General features: G+C 40.6%; 2 protein-coding genes across 4 annotated transcripts; one reads left to right on the forward strand and one right to left on the reverse strand.

The window, feature by feature from the left end:
* Positions 1-7,295: 7,295 nt before the first annotated feature.
* LOC6739070 (protein embryonic gonad) lies at positions 7,296-16,880 on the forward strand. 3 transcript variants are annotated; one of them, XM_039294311.2, is made up of 3 exons: positions 7,296-7,765; positions 13,674-13,751; positions 15,214-16,879. In XM_039294311.2, the coding sequence occupies exons 2-3, from the start codon at positions 13,674-13,676 to the stop codon at positions 16,252-16,254; spliced, it is 1,119 nt and encodes a 372-aa protein (XP_039150245.1). In that variant the 5' UTR covers positions 7,296-7,765; the 3' UTR covers positions 16,255-16,879. The 3 variants fall into 3 exon arrangements, with proteins under 3 accessions (XP_039150245.1, XP_039150244.1, XP_044778983.1); XM_039294310.2 differs by lacking the exons at positions 7,296-7,765; positions 13,674-13,751 and adding an exon at positions 13,970-14,438 and having other exon boundaries at positions 15,214-16,880; XM_044923048.1 differs by lacking the exons at positions 7,296-7,765; positions 13,674-13,751 and adding an exon at positions 13,975-14,599.
* On the reverse strand, positions 11,462-12,120 carry LOC27206819. Its single transcript, XM_016182613.3, has one exon. It carries the CDS (start codon positions 11,826-11,828, stop codon positions 11,499-11,501), a length of 330 nt encoding a protein of 109 aa, XP_016032899.1. The 5' UTR covers positions 11,829-12,120; the 3' UTR covers positions 11,462-11,498.
* Positions 16,881-19,960: the final 3,080 nt, after the last annotated feature.

The raw sequence follows: 19,960 nt of genomic DNA on the forward strand, positions 1-19,960 counted from the left end.
TTTAATTTTACCACAACATTAAACACGTTTAAAAATACCATTAATTGTGCTTAAAGTTTTTCTTAAGTGTGGAGGCCGTTTGGGCCAATGCGGACTCAACTGGGGCCAAATGGGCAGTGCATGGGGGCATGGGGGCATCGGACATCGAGTTTCCACTTGTTACCTGGTTGCCGCTATTTACCTTTTGGTTCTGCTCGTTCTCTTTTGTCTCGTCGCGTTTTCACTTTAGCGGTTCTTCCGCGGCTTTTTCCCTCATGTTTGAGTTGCAGTTTTGTCTTTGAGCACTGACACCAAATTCTATTTTTCACGTGAACGCCCTTAGCATTTGATGTTTTCCATTGGCGACAAAGGAAATCCCATGGGAATGAGGATAAATGAGAAACGTTTCTAAAATATCCGATAATCCATAACAACAGGTTTAGGAATAAAATTAATAGAGAGAGGAAATTATTTAATTCAGCATTAGTATTTTCACCAAAGTTGAAGGTAAGTGAAAATGGAAAATGCGAATAAATCAGAAATCGAATTAGTTTCTTTGAACAATAACCGTAAATAGAACATTAAAGTGTTTCTCCTCCCAGAGGTACTTCTGCCCCACCTTTACTGCCTGATGATCAATAGATCAATCAGGCTGAAAGTTGTTCGGGCGAAAAGTGATGGTTTATCCGAAGAAAGTCGCTAATTCTATCGATCAGCTCCGATTCCGATTATCGCCGCGCCAAGTTTGGCCGTCGAAATCCTAAGGCGATGGATGCCTGCGTGACGGGAATACGATATTGCAGAATGGTTGGAAACTGTTTAACTCTTGCTTTCTATATACCTCTATACCTCGAGAGTCCTCCTAGCCCCCTGAACCCCTGAACCCCTGAATGCCCCACACATGTGGCGACAACAGCTGCCCCAATGTTATTGCTGGCTTTTGGTTTACCGCACGACAAATTGCTTTGCTTTTGGCATCTCCGAAGCGGCCCCAGCCTCAGGATTCGCCATATATGGCCAGGAGCCGTAGACACTTTGCGTGTCCGTGTATTGGTGCTGCGTCCATGTGCATGTCTGCACTAAACAAATTGTTAAATTTATTGCCTCTCGTAAAGAATGGTCCCAGTCACAGCCGGAGAAGCAGAGCAACGAAGCGCTGAAATGGTTTCTGTAATACACTTAACTCTGGAGCTTGTGGAGTGCCGGAAAGCCCAGCACAGCACTTACTTACCAACAATCACTGTTTACTATTTACTATTTACCACCTTCTATTTACCATTTACTGGTAACGTTGGCCCTCTGGCCAACTTTGGAACCACCGACCTGGCCATGTTCGCATTGATCTGACTATGACAGCTCTGGCATTTCGGCATTTAATTAATTAGCGAACGTGAACTGCCCAAGTTAGCGAATGATCGGCCTCTCATTGGCGCCGTTGTCAATCACTCAATCAATCGATCAATCAGCGCAAATCAGCGGCATTCCTGCGACTTGCTTTCGTAGCATGTGGAGTGAAAAATTACTCCAAGATGGAAAAACAGAGAGCGGAGAAAAGCGTTCCGAATATGCAGGATAGAATGTCTAATGACCGAGTGGAAACTAAACAACGATCGGGAAATAACGACTGGAAAGTTGGATTGAGACGGTAACTGATTTTAAATCACATTTATATTTGGGTTTAAGATAGTTCTCTGCTCGTTTCCAGTATTTAAGTTACTTATAGTAATCATAGGTCATGTTGAAATAGTCAATTCCCAGTCAAGACCAAACAAATTAAGTTAAGAAGAGTTCCCAATAAATATTCCTTCGTTAGAATTGCTCCTGAATATACTATATGTGTTTTTTCGGCTAAAATCATAAAACAACTGAGCCATAAACATTGCTTCTTTTTCTACCTTACCGCCCACAAAGAGAATCATTTATGTCCCAGAAGCCCCCTCCCAAGATAGCCCAAGAAAATGTAACAAATTTCGCCGTGCTCCTCATAAAATACCATTTTATCCAGATCTCGCAGGCACAAACAATTGGCAAGGACCGAGCGTCCAGAGGATCCCAAGCAAATTAGGAGGTTAATGAAGAATTTACATTGTTTGCCAAAACGAATTATTATTAAGCATGCACTGGCCGGGGGATTGGGATTGGGATTGGATTCTGGATGTAGATGTGGATGTGGATGTGGATCTCTGCGGTCAACGAGCGGCAGCGACCAATTATATCGCCGAGCTTTGATCTTGCGACTGGTTCTAGGAGCTATCCGTGGACTCCGCGGACTCCGTGGACTGCTCAGGTCCCTGGCCCAGACTATTAAGCATACCGAAAGAAAGTTGCAAAATGTGAAGCAATTGTTCCTGGCATTTGGGCTGCACTTTGTTTTCGGGCCGACACATCTACACAGCGACACCGAAAAGGGGAGAGGCCTCTAATTCCCGCTGCACAGACGAGATCAAGCCAAGTTCACCGAATATTCGGCTGGCCGCCAAGATTACGCATTGCGAATAAATCAAATGAAGCGTGTGCTCTGCTCCAAGGAAAGTTCCCCCAATTTAAGACGCATTCAATTAATGTCAGTCGTAAAACGTGCAGAAAGAGCAAAACAGCAAAGAAAACCAAGTCAACACCCAGAAGATTTATAGGGCAAACCGTTTCTTTGTTTCGCCCCTCGCAGAACGCTCCAAAATCCACTTAAGTGCGGCTTGCTGCGGCCAAGCCCCGAATTTCGTCGTTCCACATATGTGGAGAGGTGTCTGGGCACCAGACCCCAAGCCCCAGACCCCTGCACCCAGATCAGATCCAGGCTTTAACTTCAACAATGAGGCACCGAAAAAACGCTCCAATTTGTCACTTTAGCTTAGGCCTGAGCGGGCAAGATGCAAAAGCGCTGATGCTGGTTGCCCTGCCATAAGGGCTCTGGGCACATTGGATACTTTAAACGGGACTCTTCAATAATACTTAAAACTATGTTGAAATGGGGGAATTTTAATTTACTAAATAAGCTTCAGGGGGAAAAAAGTGATTCAGATTTATGAACTGCTACTACGTACTATGTAAGTTCGCATAGAGAAGGTGACAACATAAATTCAGAGTATCCCCAACTCGTATTGGCCGGAAGATCCCCTTGTTAGCCGCAAAGAGGAGCAAAAGTGAGCCGAGGCAGATCGCACAATTGTTATTAGTATCTTTTTGAGGAAAGCCGCCGCCGACTCGGGTGAAAACTGAAGCACGCGCTCTTAACAAATTAGGCTGCGAATTTATGCGAGTCGCTGGCTGCGGAGGGGAAATGACATCAGAGGCCAAATATGTGCCCCAAAAAGGCGCGGCTCCAAATGGAGTGCAAAGCAGATGAGCGATGGAATGCAGCCGGCATATGGATGAAAGGAAATCTAGATCGCGGTCCGCATCCGACAGATACAGATACACATTCAGATCCAGATACACTTGGGAGCCTTTCGCTTTGGCAAGCCTTGATCGCCGAAAAACGGTGGCCTAAAAAAGGATGTTAGTGTATCCCATGACAGGACGCAAACTAGTTTCCTCTTAAGCAGAACAAATTACTCGACCGATCTGCACCGGGAGTTATGCAAATTCATCGCTGTGTGATTTATCCGGGCTGGGAATGTCTTGAGGTGAGACGAGGCCTGTCCTCGCATAAAGTGAGGCAACTGAAACGGGCAGCCCGGTTATTGTCCTTGCAGGATGCCGACGGCTCTTCCCTCGCGTCGACACCTTTATGAAGTGTCAAAGTCAAGGGCCGGGAGCCAGTTCATTAATTTGACATGATCCGTGATCTTGAAACGCTCAAGAGCCGCATTCATACGGGACACTCAAACTCACTCCAATTCGTATTCGCATTCAGTGCTCGCTGTTTATGTACATAATTGTTGCATAATAAACACATTAATCACCGCTGCTTGGCTGGAGTTCCGTGGCAGATGAAAGAGTCCTGTTTTGCAGGGGATGCTTAATGTGTCTGACATTGCTAATGGTTCAAGATGATGTTTTGATGCATTTCGTTTATGTTCCCCTTCCCCCACTTCACACAAAAAAGCCCACAAATCTAAGCATCTGCCTTTTTCTCAATCCCTTGAGAATCATGGAATACCAACGATTGTTGGCATTCAAAGCTTCAGTTTGTAGTAATATCGGATATTGATTGGGTTGATTTATAAAGGTTCCTAATGAAATGTATTGAGAGAATTACTTAACTTAAGGCATTAAATACTAAACAGTAAAAGTATGCAAATGGCATCTAAGTTTTGGTAACAACAATTTTCGAGGAGTATGTACATAGATGAACCATCATCCATGTATCCTTATATCGCCAATAGTAGTGGCAGTAGCTGGGGGGTCGGGGGAAGGAAAGGAGAAGATGACTATGACTTACAGCTACAACAACAGACAGTGGCAAAAATATGTCCATGTTACGTATTCCTCACTCCCTCTCCTTCGCCTGTCCGGCAGCTATCTCTATCTGACTTCATGCAATGCAATTCTAAAAATTGAATTATTCATGGCGATTGTACGACAATCAATTGAAATTGAAATAAAATGCTGCCTGCCAGTTGTTGCCGATGTTGTTGTTGGCGATGTTGTTGCGTCTAAACGCGTCGTTGTTGCAGCGTTTGCTACCGCCTTTGACATGTGCGCAGATCGATTTTTCAGATTTTTTTGGACCGGCTTGGCCTGCGCCCGTTCAATTGAAATTGTGATTTAAAGTATCTGTATCTGGATCGATTTGGCATCGATCGCATGTCGCCAAATGTCTTCAATCCTCGGGCATTCCGGCTTCAAGTCAGCTTCGGAAGATTTGTCGCCTATTTTGTGTGTGCCTCGCAGCGATTTCTTTCGCAGATTCGTCTGGTTTTTTGGCCATGGCCAATTTGTATTTGGCCATGCCAGCGCACAAAACAGACCTGTTCGAGTGTTTGCCAATCTCCGATTGGCTTGACTGGAGTTTTCTCTGAAAATTTGTAGTGGCAAAAAGTCACATTACTGAGTTGATCCTTAAGCCTTATTTAGAAAACTTTAAAATGTAAGTAATAAATTTTAATTTAATTTGTGTAAAGCTTAACTAACAACAATATGATTTTGCTCAAAAAAAAATTACTTGATGAAGATTTGATGCATCATTGTCATCCACAATTTCCCAGCGATTTAGTTAACACTTAAGTTATAACACTTAAAAAGTATATCTTCCAAAGCTCTTATGCGACACGAAATGCATTTGTGTTAATACAATTTAAATTCGGGAAATTCTATCTCCTGAGTACTTGAAAGTAAGCCAACCAACTCTGTTCATAATTAGATTAAAGTTTCTTGCTCACCGCTTCGTATCGCTCCAAGTGGCCACAATTTGAGGCAGATTGCGCTCTAATAAATATGGGCAGCCATCAAAGCTAATGCCCCAACTCATCACCGAGTTGGGAGATGAGCACGCGAGCAGGCGAGATACGCATGCGCCCGTTGCCAAGGCCCAAACTTAATTAAAAATTTGGAGAGAGCGGAGGGAAGATTTCAGATTGCCCACGAGCAGAAGAAATTTTAATATGACGACCAAATTGCAGCACAGCAGCTCCAGGAGCTGCATCGCCACTTGGCAGATTATGACGACAACTATGCTGACAGGCAGAGCCAGAGGAAACTACTCCAAGAAACTAGCCAGATTCAGTTGCAGTCGCAGTCGGAGTCAGGAGTCTCCGTTCCAGTTCATGGCTAAATGCTTTTGGCTGTGATAAATTACACGTCGTTTTAGAGTGTTGCGCTTCCTTGTTACTCCGTCAAGTGGTGTTGACACGGCCGCGGCGAATGCAGAGTATTAAACGATCTCCTCCGTGGCACTCTTCCTCCGTCCAGTGGTGTTATTAAAATGAAATCATCATCATCACCAAGTGACAGAAGCCGGGAGTCTGAGCCTGAGCCTGAGTCTAAGTCTGAGCTGAGATGAGTTGAGATGGAGGCACAGACAAAGACTGGTCAAATGCCCGGGGATCACTTGAGTGGGCATCTCGGCGCACGAAGGCAGTCATCTGATCATGCTTATGACAGGAGAATTCAATTAGACATATGGAAACGCGTTGATTGTTCCACTGACAATTTTGCGGCTGTTGGCAATCCGATTTAAGCAGCAAAGTACTAGCATTGATTGTTTTGCAATTGTTATTGAAGTATCGTGTCGAATGTATTTAAATAGATGCCTAAACATTTAGCCCATATAAAAATGATTCCCTGTTAAACAATCTCAAGCTACATTTAACTTATTTAAAGCTCTCAAGTATAATATAGCTTTAGTGGCACACTTTTGTATTCAATCTGAATTCTGCAATGCCCCCAGATAGAATAAACCAATATCTATATGTTTCCCATGCGGTCAACTCCAATCGTAATCCATCCGACAAAGATTCACTTAAAAATATTTAAATATACGAAAGACTTGGGCGACGAACTTGTTTTCTCCATTTTGCGAGCCAAGCCACAAATAACCTCTGATGTTTTCTTGGTTTCTCCCAATGTTTATTTACACTGATCGCCGGGCATTAAGTGCCCACCTCCTTGCCACATTAGTCGTCCAATACGAGTTCAAATGGATGCACATGCACAACGAAGCAAACCAGAGCCAACACTCTCGCGGCCAATACACTCAAATGATAACAGTACCGTGTGTAGTGTCAAACGGGGGTAAAAACACATCAGCCAACAGCCAACCGCATCGACACAATATTCAATGGAAACGAACGAAACGTTTGGAGATCGTGCCGGTCCCAACAGCCAACCACAGTGCAGCTCTCAGAAGATGCGACGCTTTAACATTTCCGGAGAGCGGAGAGTCGCGAGCCGAGCTGGAAACGTACAGCAAACATGTTCGAAGCGAGGTCGGTAGCAGAGTGCACTTGGAGAAAAATGTTAGCACTTTTGCTTGTCTCAAAAGCCTGATGCGTTTTCACTTGTTTCAGTTAGCATTGTAGAAACAAACAACTGCATTTTTTCACGGTACTTACTTCTCAATAATATCTTTAAAGTTAAAAATATATTACATTTCTCCCGGAAAGAACAAATCCTGTTCGGTTAACAGTTCAGTCAACAGATCTTACCGCCATAACATTGCTGTTAAGCCTGCAGAGCGGAGCATGCGCAGCATTCGTCACAGCAGCTGTTTGCCAAACAGGATTTCCTGCAGCGACGGCCGCCGATTAACAGTTAAGTTTCGCCGTGCCCTGCCACTGTTGCAAACGCACACACACAATCTAGCGACGCGTGCGCTTTGTTGTCTTGTTGTCTTGTTGCCGCTGCTGTTGCTGTTAGTGCTGCTGTTCGTGCTGCCGCTGCTGCAGATGCTGCTGCTTCTGCTGCTGCTGGGGTAAGATGATCTTTGAGGCCAGGGCCGCGCTGGCAGTTCGAGTCTGTTTGGCGCTCAGAACGACGGCGACGATTTAGTCTCGGATGGACGCTACGCTGCCAAGCACCGTCAGTCAGGCTTTCGCTGCTCTCTCGCTCTCGCAATCGCATTATATCCGACCGATCGCGAAGTTTTTCGGCACTATGTGCGCCACGTGATTGCTGAAATCTCCTTCGAAAGCCGTCGCTATATCATCAGCGATAATTCGGATTTAAGGTGTCATGTGAAGAGTGTGTTTGATATAATCAGTTGATTTCCATTCAAACGTATGCCAGTGTGTGAAGTTAAGAATAAAAAACTTGAAAGATTAACATCTAAAGAGGAAAACAAATAAAAATAGTGAGTTGGTAAAAACATCGAATTTATGCTGTTTTGGAAATATATAATCTGGAAAAGGTAAGATTTTGTTGTATACGACAAACAAAACATATTAAGTGAATAAATAAAACATTTATTCATTGAATTAATGAGACAACAACAAATGCTGGACACATAATTCAAACGCTAAAACAATAGACAAATTCAAGCAATATATATATTAAAGGCTTAATTAAATAAAAACCATTTTGCATAATTTCCATAAATTTGTAGGATGGTTGACTTGAATAATGAGCAAATAAAATATTAATACCGATAACAATTACCTTATAAAAACCAAACCAATTCAAGACGGAAATTATACAATGTATTATATTTTTATCAATAATTGAAATAGTTAGTACAAACTATTTAAATCAAAACAAAAAACAAACAATAAAAATACAGATCTGTTGCGAAGAAAGTGCCCAACTTTCCCCAGCTATCAAGGACCAAGCTTAACTCCCATGAGTTGGTACTCACCACTAAGGACGACCAAGGAGAACCAGAAAAAGTGTAATGGCGAAGACAAAAGAAGCTCATTGACATGCTCATTAATAATGTTATTGCCTTTTGTGCGATAAGTGTCAAGAAATTACTACAATAGGGGCTGCGAATGGACAAAGATGGGAGATATTCAAACATTTAATTGTCCAACTGCTGTCGGCAATCAAGCAGAAAAGGGCCAGGGGCAGCCTGAAGCGACTGGATCGTGGATCCTCGATCGCGGAGGATGAAGGATCGAGGATGGAGGATCGCAGATCGAGGATTGCGGAAGCAGACAATTCAAACTAGAGCGTGTGACTGCTGAGTGGATTTGCATACTGCGAATGTCCGTCTCCAGTGGCTGGCAGGGCTAATAATAAAGCATATTACCGGCAATTGTCCGCGAGATAGAAGGCGATTCGGGTGGAGGAAGGGTTTGGGTTAGGGCTTGGACTTGGATTTGGATTGCAGATTGTGTCAATGCTCCGGGGTTCGGTTCAGTGGGCTGTGTTCTTGATTCTTGTTCTATTTTGTAGCGGCTTCAAAATATTTGAGACAATCGTGGTTTGCTTGTTTGAACACCTTTTCTCCCTCTGTTGCCTTTATCAGATTTGGCATTGTCCATCATTTTGTTTGCTTTAAAGGACACATTTTTTGGGACCTTGTTTATTATTCCTATTGAGAGAAGTCCAACGTTCTGCCCATTTTTTTCCAGCTCTGTCAACAGCGAGTTGATGAGCTTGTTGAGAATGTGGCAGCGACCAACTGATCTGGTTCTTATTGTCTAAGCCGCTCTGAACTTGTCCCCATCGAGTTCATCTACAGATCTCCATAGATTAGATCCGAACAATCATCCACTTGGCTTGCGATCAATATGCAGTTGTAGTTTCTGTAGCAGTTTAGGTTTCTAATTAATTGTCTGTTTCTGCCCAATGTGTAGCATTAATCTTGGCTTAATCGATAAGCCCGACAGCCAAGATCGTTCCTATATCTGGTCTGATCTGTTCGGTTCGATGTACACTCAGAAATGAACAATGGGGATTCTGTTTTTAAATTTGAAAGGAACCTGCAGAGTCAAATATTTCGAATTGGCACAACTCTTGTCTACTCATTGATTTCCCACAAACCGAACTGGCCATCGGACCTAAGCATTACATTCACCTTAAATTTGGGCTCGGCTTGAGGACTTTTAATTAGCTCGAGGCATGGGAATTATGTCCTCCTCCATGACATCTGCTACTCCTATGCGCTGACTTAAAGGGGTCCTAAAGATGCCCCAAGAACAAGACTCTCAAATATGCGCCCGGTTACGTGGATTAGTGGCCTTGGTCGTCGTCGTCGTGATATAGCCAAAAGGATTGAGATGCCGCCTGCGGATAGGGATCTGCAAGTTTATAGCTTAAGCGTGCCGCTTTCCGATTGGATTTCAATCGGGTTTCTCAATAAGGATCGAAATGATTTTTGACTTTTTGGTTGTTTATCTACGGAGTTCAGGTACGGCGAGATGTATTGCAATTTACAGCACCTCTATGCATATTAAGTGCATAAATGTTTAGTTTTATGAGTGCTTATTTATGAAAGGAGTGCAGCAGTAATATAGGTTGTTCCCAATGTCGGAGGTTAAATTTTACCCATTTTATGTAATTATAGTCATTTCTCGGCTACCACGATGTTTATGAATCCATTTCCCCAATACTCCCCCATTCACAGATTTTCTTTCTGGCTAAGTGCCATCTGGCTTACCACTCCAGCTCCACCATGAACTGCGGTTCTGAGTCTTCGCGACCCAGAGATGGAAGATCTTCTCGATGATTTTCCTGCTTTCTGAAAAAGTGCACCGCTGTGCCGAAAATTGTCACGGTTTCGCGGTCGATGGCTCGCTCGCTGTGAAGGTGCAAATTTAATGTTTGCCAATTTAGCAGCGCTCTGCTGTCACCTTTGGTGTCCATTAGCGAGCGTTTATATGCAAAGTGCCGAGCATTGGCAGGCCAGCTCCGGATCTGGCAGCCGGCGGGCTTTGGACGGGGCCAACCATTATCACAGAAGCAGCATCACGTTGTGGCAACACCACCTGCTGGGCGCATTTCGCGGATCAGCTCCCTGCCACTCGCATCCCTGGTCCGGAAAATGTCCAGACTGGGAAAGCTCAGAGGAGCACTCAAGCTGGCTGGCTGTCTGGCATGGGAGGGAGTCGAGTCAGGGCGTTCTGGGGCAGTTCTGGTTCTTAAAAGGGCCAACGACAATTACGAAGATGGTGATGGTTACAAAGACGCACGTAAATACTTGATTCTTATTTATGATAACAATACTTAATAATAATAATAATAATAATAATAATAATAAAAGTAGTAATATTAATAATAATAATAATAAAAGTAGTAATATTAATAATAATAATAATAATAATAATAATAATAATAATAATAATAATAATAATAATAATAATAATAATAATAATAATAATAATAATAATAATAATAATAATAATAATAATAATAATAATAATAATAATAATAATAATAATAATAATAATAATAATAATAATAATAATAATAAAAATAATAATAATATTAATAATAATAATAATAATAATAATAATAATAATAATAATAATAATAATAAAAATAATAATAATAATAATAATAACAATAATAATAATAAAAACAATATTAATAATAATTATAATATTAATAATATTAATAATAACAATAATAATAATAATAATAATAATCTATAATATAACATGACAACTAACAAGTAAAAATTACATTTAGATTTCTTACCATTTGTTTTTGAATCGCTTGATTATGTACCCCATCGTTCATATAATTTTATTATCCTTGTATTGAACTTCTCGATTTATTAGTTACTATAATATCTCTTAAACAATTGATGTGTTTCTGTTTCTTCATCATTCAATTTTACATTTTTGTGGCTTGTTTAGAGTTTGTAACACTAAACATTTCTTTTGACTTTTGAAACTTTTAGTGTGTTAAAATCTTAGCTTAATCCATAATCGTCCACTAAAATGATAGGTATTTATAAGGACCAAAACATAATATACTCGTAATGTTCATTTATTACTGCTTTCAATTTGCTTAAGGCAAATACGTTTTTTTAAATGGAACAAAAACGAGCTTATCAAGTTCCGGTCCTTCGCAAAAGTATATTATATGTATATACATATAAATACAAAAAAACTATACAAGTTATGGACGAAGAAGTCTGGTCATTTGTGGCCCGTATTTCCCCAAAGTGGCAGCTAAGGCCTCCATGGAATACATTATTAGCGCACAAATGTGTCTAAGAATTTATATTGTATATCCATGACAAAATTGATCCCTCCCTCGGATTCTTCATGCTCATTAAGTAGTTGACGCAAGATTTGCGCAGATATTTTATTTGCGCTTCGCCGTATCTTTTCTCGCTTGACCTTAGGCTTTATGGGCTGGCAAAACAAGTCACTGTAGTACATTGCATTAGATGTGTGAAAGAGTCTTCCCGGGCAAAGGGAGAGGGGTTCTCGGGCGAACGAGGAGGGAAGACGAGGTGCAGGGTCTTCTGACATTGCCGCGACCGAAACTTTGATGGTGCAAGCCCAAACCGGTCGCTGCATACCTCAATTTCTATCCACGACCTGTAGCGAAATAAAAAGGCAAAATTGCGAAAAAAGAATAAAATAAAGAGAAACGCAGTGGGTTATCGGTTATGCATGCTGCTGCTCTGCCGCTGGACTTCTCCTTCCTCCTCTGGTCTGGTGCTTCTTTGCGTGGTTTCGTGGCTCTTCCTATGGACATGGGCATGGCCTCGTCTCGATCTCAGCTGAGCTGATCTCAGCTGAGCTAGCCCGATGATGGCCAATGGTTGCTCCTAGCCTCCTTGCTAGAACACAACCCAAAGAAAGTGCCTGTGGAAATAGGTACCATCAATAACAAGGACAATCGCAAAGAGGTCGCCTGAGCTGGACTTTTCAACTAGGCGCGCATTGCAACACATTGGATGGGATAGTAGCCAAATATTTCTCAAATTATTAATGTGAAATTCACTTAAATTTTGGTATTCACTTAAATTGCGAATTGAGAGTGACAAGTTACAAACAATTTAAGGGATTTCTTACAGAAACACAAAATGTTTTTGTTGTATACTAACACCATCCATAACTTTTTTCCACATTTTAAGGACACCATTTAAATTTATCATTTTATTTGTCATTATATTTGTTATTATTCATATTTTTTACTCATAGATTAAAGGGATTAATCAGGATCACTGGCCGAATTGATCGGCCCATGTTCGTCTGTCCGTCCTTTTTAACGCCTCGATTCCCAGATAGATAAAAGATAGAAAGTTGAGATTAATCATGCAGATTCCAGAGGCATAGACGCAGCCGAGTTTGTTGTTATGCTGATGTTGTTACGCCTACTCTAACGCCCACAAGCCGCCCACACTTTTCAAAGAGGTTGTTTTTTTTAACATTATTATTTGTCTTTCCAATTTCTATCGATAATATGTTGGCAACACCCACTCTTATCCACACATACACCCTAAAACTGAAACGCAGAAATGTTAAAATTTTTTTAATTTTATTTATTTCTTCAATTTGTATTGACTTGCCAAACAAAGTTGAACTTTCTCGTTTGCATCCTACAAGCTGAGTAACGGGTATCTGATAGTCGAGAGACTCGACTATAGCGTTCTCTCTTGTTTTATATTGTATCATGTATTTTATACGTTAACTGTTTGTTCATAACTGCAATATTTTTGGTGATAATTATAATTAATCGATGTGAAAGATAAAGCTTTTAAATTTGATGGTATCGAATATGAAGCAATGATGATAATGATATTTTAAATCAGAAACTATCATTTGCTACCGAATATTACCACTACATCTCGCGGTTCCCATAGCAACATTCAAAAAATATATAATAATTATAATTTCGTTGTTTTTGATCTTAAAGTGTTTTAATTCGGCATATACACCATTTTTTGACAATATACAACATCGGTTTTAATTTGATCAAAATTAATCGAATATAGCTACAAAACAGTCGGAAAATGAATTGAATAAGAAATTTATTTCCTTAGTTATTCTAAATTATTATTACTGCAAGGGTATAAATACTTCGGGTTTTTTATTACTCGTTTTTAATAACTTTAAAGCTCTGACAGCTCTTCAAATGCAGTTTTCTGTAATCCTCTTAATGATGACGAACCAAAACATACATAACATTAAACCCTTTCATAATCTGAGACTCTTTCATACAAAGGACGAACATATACAATTGTAAATACATAACAATATCAGATAAACTTTTAAAAATTAACATGCAAATCACGTCGAAATTGAAAGTAATTTAAAATGTTATACAAGATATAAAATGTTTTCATTTACTTTTTATTTGAATTCGTTCAATATTTGAATCAAATGGATTATTAACTTCTCCTCTTTTTGTTGCAGATGAACCAGCTGTGCAAAGTGTGCGGCGAGCCGGCGGCTGGTTTTCATTTTGGGGCATTTACATGTGAAGGCTGCAAGGTGAGTTCGTTACTATGTGGGAACGGCAACCCAAATCGATATTTTATAGAATTCATTTGTGACAATTGTGAGAAACTGTAGAGATGCGATTTCGCACATTTAGTAGACAAGATGTGCAAAAAATGATCTCGATTTTGGGCTTTACTTTTACACAAAGCAAAATCGAAAACATTATTACTGTAATTAAAATTCAATTCGGTAAATTAATCGATTTTTAATTGACTATAAGTAGATACGTGTGCGCAGAGGCCACAATACACGGCTCACCTTCAAGTAGCATGGGAAAAAGTGCAAAATTCAGAGCAGTCCGCAGGGGAAGGGTGATGGATCCATATATAGAGCTAGGTAAGCCCCAAGGCGAACACAATTGTGAACTGCAGTCAATCAAATAAGAATTACATGCATATTAGATGAGTCAGCGCAATCGCAACAAAAGTCGCAGACACCCATCAAACACCACTCAAAGTTGAACTTCAAAATCAACTGGGGGCAAGTTTTCCAGCTCCAACGTGAGTTGGCACGGCTCCAAAACAAAGGCAGCCAGCTGTTTTACGTTAAATGGAGCACGAAGAGCAGTTTCTTTTTCTTATCTTCACAATACACGCTGTCTCCCAAGTAGTTGGCCAAATTATTGACGCATATTTTGTAACTTCAGCAAGTTCAATGGGTGGAGCACTACATCGACAGGTGCAAATCGGAGCCAACAATGGGGAGAAATCAATAAACAATTGTGAGAGGTGCTAAGTGAATTATCTGATATAGACTTTCTTCAGTTTTCGGAAAGCATTCTCACACGGATTTATAACCGACTAATGAGATATTTCTTGGCATTATTTAACTTGATTTAAGTAAGGGCATTATTGGGTGAATAATAAGATTAAGTTAAATCTTACGATCGCCAAATAAAAATAAAAAATTAATCGAGAGAGATCTCAGACGGTCTCGAGACTTTCGACTATCAGATACCCGTTACTGATACCCGTTGTGATTTCATATCGTTAGAAATTGACAAGTAAAATAAGTAGTAAAAACCTTTTTAAAATATTGGTCATTTGTGTGCGTAAGAATCCTTAAAATTTTTTTTGGCAAGTTGGTAAAACGAATAATAAAATGAAAAAAAATGAAAGCATTTTTCAAAAATATGGGTGTGACCGTTCTAATCGATTTTTGAGCGTTTAAATGGGCGTAGGAATCTTCTGAATCAACCTTAAGCAGCGCCTACGCCTCGAAATGGATCTTATAACTTGAGGTTAACACAGACCGGCGGACGGACAGGGTCAGATCGACTCGCCTAGAGATCCTAATGATATGTAAATTTAATTAAATTTAATTAATAAACTTAATTAATAATAATAATAATAATAATAAATTTAATTAATAGCGTAACGATTCAACATTTCTTCCTGTTATCATAACAAAAAAGAAGTTACTCAAGTTATATAAAAATTGTTTTCCTCCACAGTCCTTTTTCGGTCGTACTTATAACAACATTGCGGCGATAGCAGGATGTAAGCACAACGGAGATTGCGTGATTAACAAGAAGAACAGAACGGCCTGCAAAGCGTGTCGCCTGCGCAAGTGCCTCCTGGTCGGAATGTCCAAGAGTGGCTCCCGCTACGGTCGCCGGTCCAACTGGTTCAAGATCCACTGCCTGTTGCAGGAGCAGCAGACGACGTCGGGCCTCGGTGGAGGGAGCTCCGTGGGAAGCGGATCAGGCGGCGGAGTGAGCAGTGCGAGTCTGGAGCAGCTGGCACGATTGCAGCAGGCCAGTAACCAGGCGCGGCAAACCTATCAGGACAAGACCAATCCCTGCATCAAGTCAGCCACGGCGACATCACCCAGAATCGAGGGTGCGGCAGTGGGCACGGGAATCGGTGGCGGCGCCTCGCCGTCATTCCTGCAAGCGGCGAAACTCCACCACCAGCGACAGTTAAAGCTCGAGTCCCGCCTTAGCAACACTCCCAGCGATTCAGGAGCATCTTCGGCGGGAGATCCCAATGAAGATGGTGCAACCAGCGTCCTCAGTGGCCAGATCGCAACACCATCATCCACCAACGCCACCAGCCTGCCCAAGCTGGATCTGCGGCATCCGAACTTTCCGGCCACCTCGGAGCCGGATGCTGATATGCAGCGGCAGCGCCACCAGGAGCTGCTCGAGATCTTTCGCAGTCACTCGGAACCGCTATACAGCTCCTTTGCCCCATTCAGCCACCTGCCACCTGTGCTGCTCGCCGCCGGAGTTCCGCAGCTGCCCATTTTCAAGGATCAGTTTAAGGCTGAGCTGCTGTTTCCGACGACCAGCAGTCCGGAGCTCGAAGAGCCCATCGATCTGTCCTTTAGATCCCGAGCAGACCCTGCGAGTCCGATGGCCCACAACTCCAATAGTCCCAGTTTAAGTGAGCCAGCTGCGGCGACCCACTGTTTGGGGGAATCGCCAAACTTCGTCCGAAAGTCCACGCCCCTTGATCTCACCCTGGTGAGGTCACAAACGTTGACAGGCTGAGATCATCTCGTGATTGCCGGAGAATTCGCTCGAGTGCCAAAATAATTTTGAAAACCATAGGCTTAGGTATGTAAAAAGTATTTTATCAACTTGAGAGATGAGTTAGATGGGTTTCAGGATGATGATTGATTGCGGTGACATTACTTTTGCTTACTAGTAAATGTATAATTACTTTTTGGAAGTCCACGTTACTATTACAATAATAAATAACAAATCAATAAATTATTTAAAAATTGTTGTAATTTCCCACCTACTTGAAACATGAACTACAACAAACATAAGCAGCATTTTAAAATGCCGAAAGACATTAAACATTTTGGTGCCAGTAAAAATGATGTACAAATATCCATATTATTATTCATAACTATAGCTCAATGACCTTAAGCAACCTTAAAATAATTAAGTTTATTAACTTGATATATGTATAATACAATACTTAGCCCAATTTACTTTGCTTTTATTTTCATTGTTTTCTTAACTTATATATAGGAATTCTTTAAGACTCAGATAGGGAATATTAATTTAGAGTGTTGTTCTCGTATTAACCTTATGTTTGTTTTATTATTTTTAAATTATTTATTTTCTTAGAAAGTTAAGAATATTAAAGTGTAAATGAGGAAACAAATAAAAATGTGTAGAAAAGAACAAAATCGTATTGTTTCTTATTAGCTTCACTAGTCGGTCTTCTGTGTTGTTTTGACCCACAAACTTCCAATGAAAAATCTGTACATTACTTCCCTGATGTAAAAAGCTTCATTCCATTGACACATGAGCAATCTTTTCCTGCCCATCTACAGAAGAAATTTGTTCAGCATACAAGTACTTTTCAACATATATATATGTACGTTCAATTCAACTGTCACTCCGTCTGTGTTTATGTGTATATCCATCAAGATGGAGCAGAAAGTCCTGGCCAGTCAATGCGTTATTCATTACGTAACAGTGCGGACTGACATATTCCCAAATGTCAGGCTACCTAGATGTTGACTATATAAATGTAATTATGACAAGCCAAGACAGATGACACAAGTTTATATCAGCGCAACGGGAGGGCTCCGGCTGGAACGGGAAAAAACAAATGACTTAGGAAACGAACGCGCGTGTATTTCATAACGAAGAAATAGTGCATGTAAGTATATCAACATAGTGAATTAACTACGTTATTGGATAGAAATGCAAATCCAGTCTCATTTAAAATGCAATAGCAATGAAATACACTGCGAACTCTAAGCAAAACAAATGACTAAGGAAGCGAACTCTAAGTATTGTTCGTCGAATCAGCGAATAAGATGCGCTGTTCACCCAAGGTTGATGTCATATTAATATATATACCACCCTTGTAAGCGAGGCATACCACGAAAAGGCCATCTCATAAAGGCGGCCGTCTACCCATCTTTGCTGATTTATGCACCTTAAACACATCATTCCACTTACGCTTGGCCATCACTCACACTCCGAGGCGTGCATATATACGAAGACATAACTCTTGATTGGCTGTGAAACTCTCGAATGGCAATTCACACGTCTATCCGATAGGTGTACGTCTACATCGGTGTGTTCGGGAGAGTATCTTTGGGAACACGCCCCCCGAGAGCAGCACACAAAGTGAGATACAAAGCTGAATAATCGCACGACACACGCACAATTAGCCGCGCAAACAGTAGCTGCTAAGCAGAAATAATACCCCCAGCGAATTGCAGGGGATCCAAGATCCAAGGCAGGGGGATCAAAATGGGAGACTGCAGATCGTGAGCATGAAACATCGACTCGCGTGCTCAATATGGTTTTAAAATGCATTTATGCACGGTGATGGGGAATGGGGCGCCGAGATACAAGTAGCCACTGGTGTAGATGCTTGTTGCAGATACTTTCGCAATGAGTTTTATTGGTGTCGCTCGATAGAGATCGATAGAGATCTACGGATCTCGGGAAAGCGTCTGGCACGAAGGGATAACGATAAGGTAAACGAAATCCATGGAAGCGCCTTAAATCGGCCAAAAGCAAGAGACCACCCAAATTTATGTAATACAATACCTGCTCCAATAATAATCATAACATTTGAGTCGATTTACGACGGCTGAACTTGAAGCATTCAATAAAATGAAAAAATAAATAAATCTATGGCACAGGGAGAAAATGAAATCAGTTTACAATCCGATACAGACTCAGCGGGCGAGCATTTACAAACAATGAAATTCAATGCAATAATTCAAGATTCAATTGAATTTTAAGTACGCCCAGCGCCGAGCTTCCTTTTGTATCCGTAACTAGAAACTGACGATAAGCTGAGGCCAACCGACTGTCAGTCACTCAGTCAGTCAGTCGGTCAGTTAGGCAGTCAGTCAGTGCCGCCGACGGCAATCCATCTCATCCCAGATCGACTGTCTGTGTGTCGCGCACGCGCATAAACTTCCCACTGAGCCATTTGGCCTGAAGGAGAGAATTGGGCCCAAAACCGAGTCAGTTATTGGTAGCGGCTAAGCTGTAATAGTGGGCCACACATTTGGGGACTGAGTTTAATAAAATATCCTAGGAAGTGCTGAAATCGGTGGGAGGAATATCCTGCGATGGGCACAGTTGGAAATCAAGTAGCTTCCTAACAAAATTCTTGATTCGAAAAAGCCCAATTATTATTCGTCTATTTCACTTAACACACTTTCATATCATTTCATTTAATCATGGTTGTAATAATGTTAAATTTAGTATCGTAGATCCCATGAGTAAGGAGTATCAACAGTATTATGGAAATAAATGTATATATAATTAGTATTTTAATTGGTTGCTAATTTGTGTTAAGATGCCAAATAAAGATGCTCTGAAAGATCCGCTTAGCAGTATTACAGTCCGAGACAAAAAAACCTTTAGCTTGACACTGAAATCGCGAAAAGATCACCAACAAGACGTTGTATCGTTCAGAGTTGTCAATAAAAATTAATTGCAATTTTATTGCCACAGAAGGCAACTCCTGCATACAAAGTACTCGATATGCCTCACACTCGAATGATCTTCAGGCTTTGGAGATACCAAGCAATTTAATGCCTTTTGGTAGCTCAAGTAAATAGAAAATTGAGACTTTTAAGAGTTGTGAGCCAACTTAGGCACCATCACCAATCAGGGCATGATATGGAAAATAAGGAGAACGCAGTCAAACAAATATATGTATGTATATATTTTAATAATGCCATTATCTTCATCACCTAAAGTAAAAGTAAGCATAGTTAGTTTAACCACTGTTGAGAATACCTTTGGCCACAATCTTATTTCCGAATGTTACAGAATTCTCTGAGGTTTATACAAATGTACAACTAAAACTTAAGTTAACTACTAATTTTGTACTTAATTGTTATTAATTGTCGAACGATTTATAATACGTTATGAATAAAAACAATGTACGTATTTTTTTGTTTAATAATTCTTATGATAGATCATATAATGGTTTGATCCAGCCCCGTTCTATCTTATATAATACACAGTATACACTACCTGCAAAAACAAAGAACATCTTTAGAAAAATTGTATGCAGGTTGCTATAGATCTGAAAGACTTGTTTGCGTAGAAACGGACGTAAGGACATACGGACATACATAGCTATGTATGTGGACTCGGCTGTTGGTACTGATCAAGAATATATATTCTTTACGAATGTCTCCTTTGCACACTTCAGAATTAAATTAAAATATTTTTTGAAAGAGTATACAAGAAAAAT

Source organism: Drosophila simulans, chromosome 3L, assembly GCF_016746395.2.
Source record: "Drosophila simulans strain w501 chromosome 3L, Prin_Dsim_3.1, whole genome shotgun sequence".
NCBI lineage: Eukaryota > Metazoa > Arthropoda > Insecta > Diptera > Drosophilidae > Drosophila > Drosophila simulans.